Genomic DNA, 16512 nt, shown 5'->3' with positions numbered 1-16512 from the left:
AATTATTAATATGTATTTTTTTTAACTACAAGTTTAATTTATTAGTGTCCGAATATCACTTAAGTGTATTGCGGGTTCGGTCATTTAAAGTTAAAGAAAATTTACAGTATGTGCTATGAAATGTCTTCCAATCGTATTTATAGAAATAAAAGCTTGTTTTTCCTGTTCAATGATCTTATGAAATATGTAGTCATCTTAACACTATTGAAATAGCAGCACATTGCAACTGGAGATGGGCAGCCAATTACCATCATTTTAGGTACATACAGGTAGGACACAGTAAAAACTGAAATCAAACTTTGGGAATGTACGGTTACTTTTTTATTTCCACCAACGCCTCCATTTTATGCAAATCGGTGTCAGCACCCCATTTAGACATTTTGGTCAAAGAAAAAGTTTTATTCACAACAATTCTCCAAGAAGCATTACACTAAAACAGACAAACAGTGATGCTGAGGACACTAAAATCTTAATTCTGACAATATCTCTGTCCTGACCAACCATTTACTTGATCTTTAAAACCAATGACACCATGCCATTCATTTGCCTCAATGTAGTGAAATACTGACTTCAAAAAGGACAATGTTGCAGATTAAACACACAGAATTCGACGCGGAATTATGCTGTACTTCACAGCGGTGCAGCCAGGCGCTGGCTTGGTAGTCACCCTGCTCTCAGAGCAGATGCACCTTTTAATACCTAGCCGGAGGTACAAAACATATTTGTCCTTAATAAAGTCAGTTTCGACAGCAGAAGACAGTATGTTTCAAGAAACACTTCGGACCAGTGTCACACCCAAATCTCTTCCTCACATATTTGGGCTGAATTTTAAGTTTGGACTGACTTTTGAAAAACTAATACAGAACATTGGGAGGCTCAAATCAAGCGCATTTCAAAAAAAAAAAAAAAAAAAAAAATCAAGTACAAAAAAACAAAAATGGTACACAGAACCAGGAAAAGAAACATTGCCAAAGCAATTTCACAAGTGAATTGGCCCCTTAGGTTTCTCCACCCTTTTGGGCTTCACCATGTCAAAGCCAACCCCACCTCCCTGTTATAGCTTAGACCACCAAACCACTTCAAAGAAATAAAATAGTTCACAGGTCAGATTCATATGTGTGTAAAGTCACATTGAAATTAAGAATCAAACCCAAATTTTACTTGTATTTTAAATGAAGAATCAAACTGGCATAATTCAAAATTGGCGGATTCTTGATTTTAGGTGATAACCGTAAAACAAGATCCACGGTATTCAATATTGGAATAACCAAGTATATAATTGCCTTTTCCAAAAAGCAAAAAGGTGTCTGTAGCGGAAAAAAAGACCTTGGAATTACTATGGTTGGTGGGTAGAAAGTTAATATGGCCACTTAAGGTCTGTTTGGTTTAAACAAACTTTACATCCCCAAATAACTTTCAGGCTCATGCATCAACAAACAGGGTGTGGGGACAAAGAGTGACATTTGAAGGGTTAAATCAGGAAGTGCCTTTGTAAACATTCTAGACAATATTCAGAACATAAGTGCCATTACTGCCAAATCATTTAGATTTTCAGACCAAAATTAAAACTAATATCTAAGAATAAACCGCTCACAGGGGCAGCGGTAACTATTGAAGAATTCTGGGAAAAGAGGAGGTGAAATGTTACTTTATCTAATTTTTTTTTTCCAGACTAGCTCACACATTGTTCCCATTCTTACAATTCTGACGCAGAATGCCAGGTGTGTGTGTGTGTGATCAGTGCAGTCCTGTTCCCACGTATCAGCGTCAGCTTGCCGGTGCGTGATCTCGGTGATGCGTTGCACTAATGCAACACCATCATCCAGTTCGCTCCAGCGTTGACGCCTGGTTTGCGGATGGTTAACAATGACAAGGAGGTATCAAACTCAAATTCCAGTGGAGATTCTGTACCATCTGAGGAAGAAGATGAGCATCGTTTAGCACAAGAAAAAACAACATCAACAAACTACAGAACGACCCTATTAATAAATCACGGTAATATTGAATTAAATATATAATCATTTGAAGGATAACGTAGACATGTGCCAGATGTGTTCACTGACCAGCAGCCCTCAGTGTGACTTTACTGGGCTTGTTTGCCCCAATAATCAGCACTCTCTCAATCCAGGATGCGGTGGAAAAACTGGAATCTGGCACCAGATTGCTGAGAAAAAGAGAGAGGAGAGAGCACATCTCAGCATGAATGTGTACAGAACAGAACAGAAGCAGAGCTGTGGAGACAGACAATTATTGGCATCAAGTGCAACTCTCCATCATCCAGTTTACAGGTGTGTGTCACATAGAGAGAAGACAGAAAAAAAAAATTAAAAAAATCAACAAACCGGGAGACGAGGGCGTTGTTGGCAAAGGTCAGCTGCCTGTGAATGAACTTGTTCTCCTTGTAGGCAAAGGTGTGGCCATCATCTATGTACAGCTCTCCCTCAGCAGTCCTCTGTCATGACAGCAATAAGATTAAATCGAGCTCCTGCTCACCACATATTCATCAGACTCAGTAGTAACAAAAAAAAAAAAAAAATAAAAAAACAGAAATAAAAGCCAACTGAGGTCCTCCATATTCATTATATCACACAACGTATCATTTGTGGCACTCCAGCAAGAACTTCAATGGATACTTGCGCTAACGTTACTATGAACAGAATGAAAACAAGGAGTGGGGGGGGACGACATATCAAGCTCCACCCCCCCACCCCAAAAAAAAAAAAAAAACATGGCTCTGGTGGTACAGGGACAGAGCAGTTTTCGGAGACCGAAGTCATGGACAAAGTGCCACCCATCACTGACTAAAGGAGCAACACTCAGCATCACACACCTGGGGGCTGAGAGCCACAAAGAGGGTGTAGGGGTCATTCTCCATGCAGGAGGTGGAGCGCCGAATACGCAGCTTCCGAGGAATGATGGATCCTCCTCGCTGGAACACTGGGATCTGAGGACAGAGGAAACCCCATCTCATCTAAAATGACAGTACCTAGAGAAAGGTTTTTTTTTTTTTTTAGGTACCATATTTACACATTCTTGTATAATTATAAAAGGCATCAAAACTATAAAATCTCATGTATGGAATTATACACTGACCAAAAAAGTATTAAAAATATTTGTTAGGGGGGCAGTTCTGTGGTTTGGGACTCAGAAGGTTGCCAGTTCAAATCCCTGGGTCGGCAGAGTGATCCCTCCACTGGGCCTTTGAGCGAGGCCCTTAACCCCAATCCCTCCAGAGACTGGCTGCCCCCCCACTGTCTCCTCTACACCAGGTTCATGAGGTGGCCTCCTGGGATGCTTCTCCTGCTGTCCTGAAGGAGGTCCCACATACACGCCAAGCACTGGCTGCTTTTCCTTTACTCTATGGTCAAACTCCTCCAAAATCATCTCTACTGTGTTCAGGTTAGATGGGCAGGTCATGTGATGCGATTATCACTCTCCTTTGTAGGCAGCATGGAATGTCCAAACTTTTTACAGGCATTGTAACTGTGATTAACACAAAGAAAAGCTGTCCGAACAGGCCACATTAATGACGACAACTGGGTGCATAGCTCACTTAGGTCTATAACTGAGCCCTGAGTTTTATTCAAGTATATGGTGGGTCCAGTGCTTAAAGCACGTATTAAATGCACAGCCAAAGCTTAAAAACACATATCTTACAGAGCTAATGGTGACAGGAATATAGAGGTTCTGGGCTCCGTTGTGCTTCTGGAATGTGTGGACGTCGTACCAGACCTGGGATTGGCAGGAGAGATGGACAGGAGGCGTTAAGCTCATAACACAAGAGTTAACAAGCAGTGAGCGAATCATAACAGTGAAAGAGGCGGCGGATGGAGCAAACAGGAAGGAGCAAACAGGAGGAGAACGCTACGGTCTACTCACCTCGCCACGGCCAGGCAGGTAGGCAGTGACCCCCCGTGCCCCCTCCTCGGTCACAGGGTGAACCAGCAGGTCTCTCCCTGACAGAGAAAGTCAGGTCAGCAGAGCTGACTACAGTAAATCTACAATCATCTACTCAAGTCTGAGGAGGAACATAGCGAACTAAGAGTCAATTCATACAGACCTGTCAATGACTATGCGAATATCCAGACTTTTTTTTCCACTATGTCAGTAGTGAAGAACAAAATAAACCTCAATCCACACTGATAGTAAAATTTTGCTATAAAACAGGGGCATTTGAACCTATTTGCAAGATGTAAAACGGCCAATGTACATGAATATCCGAAACACTCGAGTTGTGTCTTAAAGGTGCAAGATTGCATACGTCAAATGCAGGTCATGTAGGAGTTTTTGACATCTTTGTTTACGATCTTCTACCGCTTGATGACAGACTGTCCATTGCAAGTTAGCTATGGCCAAGTCTCTCTAATCCGCAGATCTCCTGAAATACCAACCCAGCAGGAACTGGTCATCCATGGTAAAGGTGGCTGCGTCTTCAGGATACTCCACCCACAGTGGTCTGCGGCAAGGAGAGGGAGTTAATGAGGGGAGGGGCTAAAGTGTGGGCCGGTGCCACAGTACCTGCGCTGTCGGCTCACCTCATGATGGGCTGGCCGGTGCGGTGGGCATGGTAGAACAGCTGGTACCAGTAAGGCAGCAGGCCATAGCGCTGGCGAATGGCCTCACGGATCACTGCTGTGTTCTCTGGCCCGAACAGCCAGGGCTCACGGCGGGGGGTGTCCACATGGGCGTGAGCGCGGAAGAAAGGCTGGTACGCCCCCGTCTGGTACCAGCGGACTAGCAGCTCCGTGCTGGGGGCTTTAAAGAAGCCGCCCACATCAGCTGCAGGGAGTGGGGGCACACAAGGATTTATTTGAACACAAGAGACAGGAAATTCAGCACAGAAGCTTACTGTTCTGCAGAAGTGGAAAGTTCAGGTCCAGAAAGTAAAAATGCAGACCAAGGTTTTACTTCAAACAACCCGTTGAGTATAAAGAGTCACAGAGGACTCAGCTGGCCGGTTGAAACAAAATCTTGGTCTGGATTTTTACTTTCTGGACCTGAACTTTCCACTTCTGCTGTTGTGTTTTTATGCGAGGGACATATTCCCCAAGAAAAATGACCACTTTCAGATCAACTCTCAAAATATGAAGGATTTTGAAATCCAAATCTCGGACGAAAGAACGAAAATTAGCCAACAACAAATCCAAAAGGAAGAGCCGGGGAATTTGCTTAAACAAAAACGAAAAAATAAAATTCATACACGTGTGACCATTAAAATATTTCACACACATATAGCACCACCGATAGGTCACAGATATGAATTCCCACAATTCCCAAGTCACGCTAAGCTCCATGGAACCGGAATCCCGTCAGACTGGGTGCCAGACGCAGCTCTGAATAACTGATAATCTCCCCAAACCAGAGACGGTACTTTCTTCATATCGCTATGGAAGGCAATCAGTTACTGACAATAACACCCCCCCCTCACCCCCACAGAAGGAGATCCCCACAAGGCCCAGGCTCAAACACATGGGGATGGAGATCTTCAGGTGGCCCCACTCCGCAGCATTGTCCCCCGTCCATACCGCACCTGGGGAGAGCAGAATTTTTATAAACAGAGAGAAAATGGAGACTCAGATCTACAAGGCTTGTACTCTACTGTCAGCTACAGAGTTTTTGCCATCAAGTGCACAAACTGTGGAATCACCGATTTGAAAGATTTAACCCAATGAATCACTCATGGGAGTTTTACATACTCAAAAATGTTGAGGGCAGAATGAAAAAAATGATTGACCAACCAAACGTTTTGGTCCCGCCTCCTCTGTAATCGGATTGGTTTAGAGAGAACCAATCATTTTTTGTTTTGCTCTCAAAACATTTTTGAGCAAGTCAAACTCCCACGAGCCGACGAAACACGACTTACCTAATCGCTGAGATCCAGCAAAGAAGGCTCTGGTCAGGACGAAGGGTCTCTCCACACCTCCGGAGCGCTGGATCAAGCCTTCCGCTGTGGCCATTTGCTGGCGGAGCAGAATGGCTACAATATTATCACCAAAGCATTCAACAGCAATACCCTCCACGGCTGTGTAGAAGCACACAGCCTCCCGGCATATCACACCCCAACCCCCCCATCCGCACCCAGGCTCCCCATCCCTCACCACGTAGAAGCCATACAAGTTGTGCACGTCCCTGTGCTCCCACGCCCCCTGGTGGATGGCGTCCTTGTGCATGGTGACCTCAGGCCCATTGAATACGGAGGGCTCGTTCATGTCGTTCCAGGTGTACAGGTTCTCCATGGAGCCCTGAGAAAGGTGGGAACGGGTGGGAGGGCAACGCATAGAGGAGGAAACAGGAAGAGAGCAGGCAGGTGGGCATAGCACAGAAGCTAGGGCAATTCTTCATAAATGCAAGCAAAACAGTGAAGCGAATCAGATACCAAATACAGAGATTACAAGGAGGCAAAGGCAGTTTCTCACCTCATACTGATCGTAAGCAAACATGCTAGCCCACCAGGCTCTCATATCAGGCCTGGTGAAGTCAGGGTAGCCGGCACTGCCTGAAATGACGGACAAGGAGGAAGATGGTAAGACACAGCCCTGGGACGACAGACTCCACACAGACAGACGCACATCTCTTTACCTGGCCAGCACCAGCCCTCATAGTCAGCGCCATCTTTGTTTTTAATGTAGAAGTCCTTAGCACGAATCTCATTGTGAATTTTATACCCACTGTCCACCTTGATGTGGGGGTCCACTATCGCCACCATCTGGACAGCACAGGAGGAAAAGTAGAGAAAACCAGAGGATGAGGGAATGAGGGCGACTGCTACTCACACCGGTCACGCAAATTCACACAGACCTTGCGCTTCTTGTCCATGAGGCCTTGTAGCATTTCACGGGGCTGGGAGAACTTGTTGGAGTCCCAGGTGAAGTAGCGCTTCCCGTCCGTGTGCTCGATGTCCAGCCAGATGAAGTCGTAGGGGATGTCGTGCTCGTCCAAGCCGGCGTCCACCGCCCGCACGTCCTCCTGGTCGTTGTAGTTCCAGCGGCACTGGTGATAGCCCAAGGCGGAGAGCGGGGGGAAGGACTGCGTGCCTGGACACAGGACGGCACCCCGAGCGATGTCAGTTTGGGCGTCCCGGCAGAGTCGGGACAGCGAAGTGCCAGGACAAGAGGAGACAGTCACCTGTGAGGGAGGCGTACTGGGCGAAGACGTCCGCAGGCTTGGGTCCAAGCATGATGAAGACGTCGATGATGCCACTCTCAGACATCCAGCGGACGTCCGTCTGGGGAGTCTCGCTGGCACCCTGTACATAGTCGAGCATCTTTCCAAACACCGTCTGGTGGGAAAAAGGCAGAAGAAACTAAAAAAAAAAAGTGACGCCAACAAGAGCAAGACTGACATGAAACAAAAGCAAGCAGCGTGTGTCACAAGCCATCATGGTTGCTTGACTGTGGCAAAAACCGTAATCACGATAATTCTGGCCAAAACTGAGATCACGACTGTATAACAAGATTATTCGTTAGCTTTGTAAATATCAAGCATACATTTACCTCTTTAAAAAAAACTTCTCTTTTTAAACAGTGTATTTCTTTGCAGTCTATATACACAACAACCAAGAAGCAAAAAGGGTCTGGAAAGGGGTGCGCTGCATTTATAACAAGACAAAATGGGAGCATCACTGAGAAACGAAAGGCAGCATAATAATCATTTTATTGCGATAATTTTCTTTTGATGATTTCAATTACAATTTAGGCTTCCAAAGGTTAACATTTGATTAAATTGCCCAGCCCTACGATACATTTATGGACATTGAAACTAACTAATATGGCATGAGATCAATTTTCATAGCTTGAAATCTTCGTACTCAAGAGGCCTACCTTCCCAGCAGTGTTGGAGCTGATATCCACCCAGGTCTCTGCGGCATTCAGCCAGAAGATACCCATAGTCCTCTGGGGACTGTGGGAGAGGAGCACGGGCACGGAGCCGTACAGCGCCATGGGGTTGTACAGCTCGTATTGAAACACGTCCAGGTTGTATAGCCTGTAGGGGTCTCCTCCACTGTCAGAGACAAGGGGACCTCAGTGCCTCGTATCAACAAGCGTTTGTTTTATATGTAACCATAAACCAATCACGCTGGACCATAAAATCCTGTAGGCTTAAAAATTCTTAAAGAAACCTGCATCTGCTTTAAGTTACCCCCACTTAGCACATTACCCAAAAAGCATGGGACAGCCAAGTATCCCCCCACGTGCTAAACCCAAGCAGCTGATCATCCAAGCCTGCTTGCCTGGGCATCCGGAACACTCCGGCCAAGTGACTCGGAAGGGACTTACTCTGTGGTTTTGAGCTTGAGGTCGTCAGCGTGCTCAGGAATGCCATAAACGTGCTCCACTCCCGGCAGGGAGAAATCTAGGCCGATGGACGAAGGACCTGCTCCCACACCAAAGTCAAACAGAGCAGCAGTAAGTTCACTCACTAGCAGCTGAGACGCAAACCTGAGTTATACGATCCATTGCAGTCTGTCCATCCATCGCCTGTAACTGCTTGTCCTATACAGATTTGCAAGGGTCCAGAGCCTATCCTGGAGGCTATAGGCACACGAAAGGGAACAACCCAGGATGGGGCGCCAACCCATCACAAGGCACACTCACACATGCACACCTATGGGTAATTTGGACTATGGCGGGAACTTGAAGCACCCAGGGGAAACCCCAAGATGACACGGGGAGGGCATGCCAACTGCACACACGTTGAGCCATGGCGGAGACTCAAAACCCGGCCCCCCGAAGTGTGAGGCAACAGTGCTAACCAATGCGATGCCCTCCATTACACTCCATCACTGTCACTAACTGAGAAGTGCTCAGTTTTACAAAGCCGTGTAAAAGCCAGAAACCATGAGGTCAGAAGAGAGGTTCCTAAATAGGTCCATCGGTGATGTTCCAGAATGACGAGACTCAAGAGACACAGTCTTTTGTTCAAAGCACAAAGCTGTAGTTAAGCGGCGCTAATGGGTTTTGAATACTCAGGCGACTATACCCAGCGAATGGCGGATACAGTGAGGCCTCCCCTCCCCCCCCTCCCCCCGAGAGGCCTGGGTGACGAAGCAGGACACACCGTTGGGTTTGCTGTCCGTGTGCGACTTGAACGTCTCCTCCCACATGCCAGGCTCGTCATCCTTTGCGCTCTCTTCATCTGGTCCCTGAAAGAAAAGAAACGTTAATGACACCTGAGAAACAGCGGCCAAGCAGGACGCCGCCAAGCAGCAGGCAGCTGATGGGGGGGGGGGGGGGGGGGGGGGCCGTAACAACAGAACGGAAGGAGGAAAGAGCCACATAAAGTCAGAGGAGCGCCCCACCTTCTCGCCAGGAGGCTGGTCCGCGTTGGCAGGATCCTCCGCTCGCTCAGACCCCTCCGGGTCGGATTGACTTGAGGGGGCAAAACACAGCGACACAGGAAGGAATTGGGAGGAAGGGAAGCGGGGGAGGGGGGGGGAGAGAAAGCTAATTACTATCAAAGCCAGGCACACAGAGAAGAGAGGAATGAGTTAATTCTGCACTTCAAAGAATTTATATGAACGGCCACATCCCTCATCCAAGACTAATTCAAATCAGCAGAGGCTGCTTCTTACGCCTCGTAAGGGAATTAGATTTAGTCAGTCACAGGAAAGCCAGTCAGGAGAACGAGAAAAGGGAACATTTTATGGGCAAAGTACAACCAGCAAAACGGCAACTTCAAAAAGAAAAAAAAAAAAAAAAAAAAAAAAAAAAAAAAGGACCTGAGGGCAATTAATAGATTATATTTAAATACAGATCAGATTACTGCCATGGGAAAAATCCCAGCCTGCAGTTCAGCGAGTCCAACCACACATCCTGTCTGTAACAGCGCCATGTTATTCGGTGCAGCTTCCAGGAAACAAGAGCACGGCACCTCCTCTTACTAAGAGTCACAGGCAGGATCAGTTTATTTCCTGCTTTCACAATAGCAATGTAAGGTGCAAGCAATTTGCTCATTAGAGAGCTTATATTATTTTAAGGTCATTAGGTGGAAAATTTCTTCTGTTTCAGATGACAAATCATGCTTTCCTGATTGTATTAACACTACTGGTGGCGGCCTAATTTAAATCAGCATCAGCCAATATCTCATCAGAATTTTAATACCAGTAACTGCAACAATATTTGTCTTCTGTCACAGACGGGACCCTTACAGCAGGGGGGCTCCATGGTTTAATTACACACTTTAGTCTAATGCTCACTCGCAATGTCGCATGACTGTTCGGTGAGTACCCTTCGCTTCCCTACGACGTCTTTGCGGACGTTTCCAAATGTCGGAGCCCAGATGGTCGTTTCTCAAGACCGAGCAGCTGGCTTCAGCCACTATCTGTAGGTCTCTGGCCCAGCTAGACACAAACACGGGCTCGGCGCGTCAGAATGATATTCACAAGAACACAAAACGGGCCCCTCGATTACGGCACATCTGAGGACGAGATTCATTCCATCAGAACCTCTTCAGTAAAGACGCACACTTGTGCGGCAAAGCAGAGCCTCCACTTCCTGTGGAGGCTGAGCGACACAAGGCCTCCCCCTCCACCGCCGCCAGAACGGGTGTAACAAAGAGCATGCAGGCCGGCTGCAGCCCCGTCTCTCTTGGGGATTGCAAAGCCTTAAGGTGATGATACACGACAACTTTGAGCAATGTGGCCGAGGCAAAGGACAGCTCATTTGGACCTGGATGGTCACAAAAAGGTGCCCCATGCACCATCACCCTTAGACTGCAAGTCCCTGCAGCAAGTAGCAGGGATGCACTGGTCCGATTTTTCAGCTCCGATACTGGGACCAATACCCGGGTTATGGGTCGATCCCAAGTACCGATCACAGATGGGACTCAGCTTATTAATTAATAAGCTGTACGTCTCACTGTGGAGAGGAGACTGATTATTCTGTTATGTTTACGGTAACAAATACTTGACTTAAATACCATTTTCCTACACAAATGTATACTCTGAGTTTATTATGAGCAGCCAGCCAGCTAATGGTTACTTTCAATCGTTAATCCATATTTGTTTAAACACCCTGTGCGGGTTCCAGGCCATGAGTAAATGTAACATACCTGCGGCAATGACAGAAACTACGAGCTAAGCAGTCGCAAGCTGCGCATTTCTCTGTATGCATGTGATGAACTTCCACTAGATGTTTAGACAGGTTGCTCACGTTTTCACTGTGAAAAGAAAAAAGACTCGAGCATTGTCAGCAGACGAGTGAAATGTAATTATACTTTTGAGTGTTTAGGTAACTCCGACACCGTCGCTAAGAGTGTTCGTGCGCGTACTTCATGTTGCTGTGTAGGAGAGAGCGTGAGATCGGGTGTGCTGCCACGCACGCACGCACGCACGCACGCACGCACGCACACCTCTCTTCTAGGTTAAGAATAACGAAAATGCAGACATGTACACTTCCCCTGTATATCAAAAGTTGCAGCAAAAAGGCAAAAATGGCCAAAGCCACAGACTCTGAATTCATCCATTTGCTTCCCCCCCCCATAGTACCCGAATTGCATGTAACTGCAAGTGCTTTGTGTATTGGGATATTCCACTAAACTCTACACCCACCCCACAATTTAAAAAAAAATTTTTTTTTACAAAAACAATTGCAGATAACTGTCCTACTAGTTGTTAAAAGCACAAAATATTTCCAGATCATCACCCTCTTATCTGATGTTCTTACACTCCTCCTACTATGACATGTATGCACGTGATGTCACAGGAGGTGGAAGTCACTGCGTTCACACCCACCAATTGACATAAGCATTCAGAACGCCACAAAAATATCTAAAAGGGGAAAGAGCCACCACACGACTGATTGCACAAATCAATTTCAAACAAAGCCCTTTCTGTAGCTGCTAAGCCTCCAGCGTTGAGAAGAAACCATCTCACCCTTCCCATGGACACATGGACCGTCTGACAGAAGCTACAGGAGCATCTGAGCCACGTCTCAGGTTCAGCAACAGCGTCTCCCTCACGGCTGCCACTACGCTGAACACCATCACTAACCCCCCTACCCATGTCTAAAAATACCCGCATTCCTCCCCAATGGCACTAGTCACTTTACCCGACTAATTATCTATTTATAAGGAAAAAGACACTATATTTATTCCACTTTGTGCTGCCATCATTGTTCACGCACATTAATGCACTATGCATGCATGTCCTTGAGTTCAGCCCCTAATCTTGCATCATCCTGCATTTTGCACTTTGTATAGTGAATCCCTCCCTTTGCCACTTGCTGTTTGCATGTTGCACCGCAATCCAAGAGAAGTATCATCTGGTGCCACTGTGTACCTTCATATGGATGGCATGACAAAAGCCCACTTCACTTGACAAGAAGCAAATCAGGTCACTGTGTGGTTTAAACGATGTCGTTACAACAACAAGCAGCCTTGCGATTGCAGAAACTCAGTGGGCTGACTGAGTTCATCCAAACCAGGCAACACGTTACCAAAGATCAGCGAACAAAGTAAAGTACATGTCACGAACAAACTCCAAACCAGAGTCTTCAGCGTGCTCCATTTTACAGAGTGTAGAGCGTAACCTTTGAGTGTGAGCACGGAGAGTGATTACGACACTCTACTCACGTGTCCTTTCGAGGCCGCAGGTGCTCAAACACCAGCAGGCCACGGGAGTTGAGCGACAACAGAACCTGAGGTCCCTCCATGATGTCCAGGCGGAAGGGCTGGGCGCTGACGATGAGGCGGCGAGCCTCGGCGCCCAGCGACAGAACCACGCCGTTCTCGTCCCGGGAGACCACCGAAAGACTGCAGGCAAGGGGACATCTGTTAGCCGACACGCTATCCGAGAGCCCGGATCAGGGATCAGCAGCTCAGTTAGATCAGTACAGATCAAGCTGTTTGGCGTCACCCTATATACACTCACGGCTCAGTTGGCGGGTCCGTGACTAGAATGTCCGGCACCTCGTACCGAGGCTTCAGGGGCTTCAACTCATTGATCTTTACCCGGGTCATGTTGCCCTGGAGACGGTAAAGCTCAAGCAGCAACCGCACCTGCATTCAGTCAGGGGGGGGGAGTGCATGTGGAAGTCAGTATCATGAAAGAGATATCAGGAGAAGCCACAGATCAGCATGTAGAGAGTTCAACATTTCCTCGAGAATCCCCCACAGCTGAGTAAAAGAATGACTGGCTGAATGTTCAGATGAGCTTCATTGATTCCGAAGGGGGAATTTTTAGTCAGTGCAAAGTCATCGTGGAGTGATGAACAGACAGACCTTGTTGTTGTCATTGATAAGCTGGAGAGTGAGGCGCGAGTCACTGAGCTCCAATGTGTCCAGAAGGGCCCGGTACGGGGACTGGCCTGGCTTCATGGCCCTCTGCCGCCTGCAGGCAAGGACGCCGTGAGCAGCTGGTCACACATCACACGCACACAGCTGATAATAAACACAAGTTGGAAGAAATCTCTCCCTAGACGATTTAAAAACTACTAATATCTCACCGGCATTAACCAACTGCACAAAAATACTGGTTTTGCGATCTGCAAATTAACTGTGTAATTCTAAGTGAGAATTCCAGTTTTGTTCTTGCTACATCTCATCGTAAATTATCAATCATTATTTCAACAGTTTACTCTGCAATTCCACACCGGCCAATAGGACAGGAATTCTTTTCTTCAGCTCAACCATTTCTAATATCCCAACCTTTGTAACCATTAGCAAAGTTCTCATGATGATCACATCTGAGGATGACCCAGGAAAAAGATAGGTGGCTTGTGTAGATGTTTTGTACAGTGGCCCTGTTCCAGGACAATTCAATTACAATCCTTCAGACGAGCACAAAGACGTTTTTGTTCCAGCCAGACACTAAACCACCTGAATTATCAAACAGTCTTCAGCGAATGCATTTAAGATTCTTTCTGGGCTCTTAATAGCATAATGGGAGCTAGAAAGACCTTCTAAACTTGGTTCTCCAAGACAACTGCTTAAAAGCCTGGCTCTAGGATATTCAGTAACTTTGTTAGAGCAGAGGCTCTGTTACACATTAGCTAATGCAGCAGATTAGACATTAGCTAAGGCAGAGATGCAGACAGCCGGCATTAGCTGCCGTTTTGTTTTCGCGGAGCATCAGCTGCATGCCAAATGACCCGAAGATAAAAGGCGTAAGAAGGGCGTGTTCCCATGGGAGACTTACTTGCAAAATGCACTCTGGTCACAGGTTTTGAAATTGCCGCGATCCACGGCCACAGTAACGGTGAGGCAGAAGGAAAGCCAAGCTGCCCAGAACATCCACATTCTAAAGAGGAAAGACAGGAGAGGAAAGCAGAGATACAGGACATGGGGGAGAGGTGCGGAGGACAGACAGAAGACATGGTGTTTAGGATGAAACTAAACAAAGAATCTGGGCAGAAAACAAAACGCATAATTTTGGATATCCTTCACACAAGTACTATAGAAACTGACAAAATCGTAATGTAGAATGATGACAAAAATTTCAAGGCTCCTTTAGCGCTCATTTCAGCCTAATGACTTCCAATAAAGGCTTTTACCTTCATTAGTGTGGTATCATCATACGTAATACTGTAACAATGCAAATGCCCATGGGAAGCAAATGTGTGATGCAAGTGTGATGTAATCCCAACTTCAGTAACTGTCCATAAAAACATCCCATAAAGCTAATATTATTTTCAACGTAATCTGAGAAGGATCATGTAGAGCCACGAGAAACCGAGCAGATTTTAATTGTGCATGCTTATCCAGATCAAGACGATGACAGCAATGCCATTCATTCAATCGCATTCAGACAAGCTTTTCAACAGTCGACTTAAATAAAAGCACAGGCATACACTACGGTCTTAATAAAGGCGATACATAACAGCGTATAGTTTCGTCTTAATACCAAACACTATGCAAGTAACAAGTCGTTTCGCTAAACAGTTAGCTGCCTAGCTAGCTTCATCAGTGCCGTTCTTTGCGTTAGGCAAGTAATCCGCACAACTGTAATCCGGTACCGGTATCTGACTTTGGACACTAACTCTTTCCTACAACATTGTCGGCTACGCTCTTTGGTGAAGCCTGACGTGCAAAAGTTATCATACGTTCAGCAAGCAGCAATTGCGACTAATAGTGAAGTTAAGACCATAAGCCAGTAATTACGATTCTGATGCATGTAAAGGTGGCCATGCAGTTTACGACATAATTCCAAATCGCATGTCCGCCAAAGTGAGCGAATACTACAATTATGTGTATTTGTAGAATAAATTAACCTTTGCAATTACAGTAATCACACTGTGTCGAGCATACGGACAAAGCCTAAGACACATTTTCGTTTAATTACAGCGGTAATCTTTTTACCTCCCCACGAAAGCAGCCATCTTGGTTAAGCTCTGCTTTCTTCGGCCAGCCCCCTACTTCCTTTCTCTCCACACGGACACGTCAGCCACTTCCGATTGGCTAATTCGACGGAAGGCGTTACTTGCCGAGCTTTCTCTGGGCTCTTATTGGTCAGAGGTGCAGAGCCGTAGGTCAGCGGCATGATACATTTTCCCGGCTATCAGGCCCGGCGTGCTGCGGAAGTTTCTCAGTTAAAGAAACCGGAGAGTTTTGAGTTGTACATTTACACAATGCTGTATAATTGCGTTTGTAATAATGATGTTAACGACTTGGAGTTAAAATTTAATGTTATTTAAATAAATTATAAGTACCGAACCGACAATGATTTGGAAGTGAAATATGACCATCCCAGTAATGGCAGTCGTTTGTTTCTAGTCGTAAACACTTATTTTTCACTAGGTAACAGTTTTTTGACGAGTACGATTGTACTCGTATACCTGGAAATAATGATAATGACAAGCTTGGACACCCAGGCTTTTCAGTGCTTTTGCTGCGGGAGACCTCCTTCGTCCGTTTGTCTTTAAGATGTATTTACGGTGGCAGGGTCAAAGGTCCTGAATCCTGATTCAATTGCTGTACAAACTGAATTTGCGCAAATGAATTTGTACAACAAATATTGCCTTTATATATAAAGGGCTAAATCTGAGTAGGGATTGTTTTAGTTAATTCTGTATAAGCCAGCCAGTGCTGGCAGGCCATAGAACTTGTGGTTTTTCAGTTAACTGGAGACAGTACAAACCAAAAGTTTCTCAATCAGGAGAGTCTGGCAGTGCTTTAGATGGCAGGAAAATGGGCTAAACAGGACAAATATTTCTGCCAAAGCTAAAGACTACGGTGTTTTACATGGTGACTTGCGCCACATTTATGAGGTAATGCTGTCCACATGCTGGGGGGGGGAGGGGGGCTGTACTGTACAGATGTACTGTTAGCGATTTTGTTCAAGTTTCAGCACTGGGTGACCTGAATTGTCCTAGCTGTGGCGGCACAACTGCAGCAGTCTCACAGTGATAAGGCCTCAATAGCTGCGAGGCCTCCAGCATCCATTTTGGGAGCAGCGTGTGGCTTGGGGGCCTAAGTCTCTTTGCCTGTCAGCCCTTGTGAAAGCGCCCTAACCCCAGGTCCACAGGCGCCTTAGGTGGCCTACCTTTTGCTGTGATCCCCAAGCTTGCACTCACCTAT

At 46.2% G+C, this 16512-nt stretch overlaps 1 protein-coding gene across 1 annotated transcript; it reads right to left on the bottom strand.

Annotated features, from left to right (window-relative positions):
• Positions 1 to 308: 308 nt before the first annotated feature.
• Positions 309 to 15400, bottom strand: ganabb (glucosidase II alpha subunit b). Its single transcript, XM_049028300.1, has 24 exons — positions 15295 to 15400; positions 14135 to 14236; positions 13219 to 13327; positions 12869 to 12996; positions 12571 to 12750; positions 9299 to 9368; positions 9058 to 9142; positions 8277 to 8373; positions 7821 to 8001; positions 7126 to 7279; positions 6799 to 7034; positions 6580 to 6706; positions 6417 to 6496; positions 6099 to 6242; positions 5864 to 5960; positions 5429 to 5530; positions 4536 to 4779; positions 4392 to 4456; positions 3880 to 3956; positions 3658 to 3732; positions 2831 to 2944; positions 2343 to 2452; positions 2064 to 2164; positions 309 to 1914 (listed from the first exon to the last, which is right to left on the bottom strand). Exons 1-24 carry the CDS (start codon positions 15312 to 15314, stop codon positions 1805 to 1807), a joined length of 2808 nt encoding a protein of 935 aa, XP_048884257.1. The 5' UTR covers positions 15315 to 15400; the 3' UTR covers positions 309 to 1804.
• Positions 15401 to 16512: the final 1112 nt, after the last annotated feature.

This window comes from Brienomyrus brachyistius, chromosome 10 (genome assembly GCF_023856365.1).
Source record: "Brienomyrus brachyistius isolate T26 chromosome 10, BBRACH_0.4, whole genome shotgun sequence".
NCBI lineage: Eukaryota > Metazoa > Chordata > Actinopteri > Osteoglossiformes > Mormyridae > Brienomyrus > Brienomyrus brachyistius.
Note: the sequence above shows the minus strand (reverse complement) of the source record. Positions and strands in the feature narration are given on the sequence as shown.

Coding starts and splice junctions, on each gene's coding strand:
- ganabb (XM_049028300.1), bottom strand. CDS start 15,314: ATGGCTGCTTTCGTGGGGAG. Junction 5,531..5,863: donor TGCTGGATCTCAGCGATTAG/GTAAGTCGTGTT, acceptor TGCTCTCCCCAG/GTGCGGTATGGACGGGGGAC. Junction 2,165..2,342: donor AACAACGCCCTCGTCTCCCG/GTTTGTTGATTT, acceptor TCTTTTTCTCAG/CAATCTGGTGCCAGATTCCA.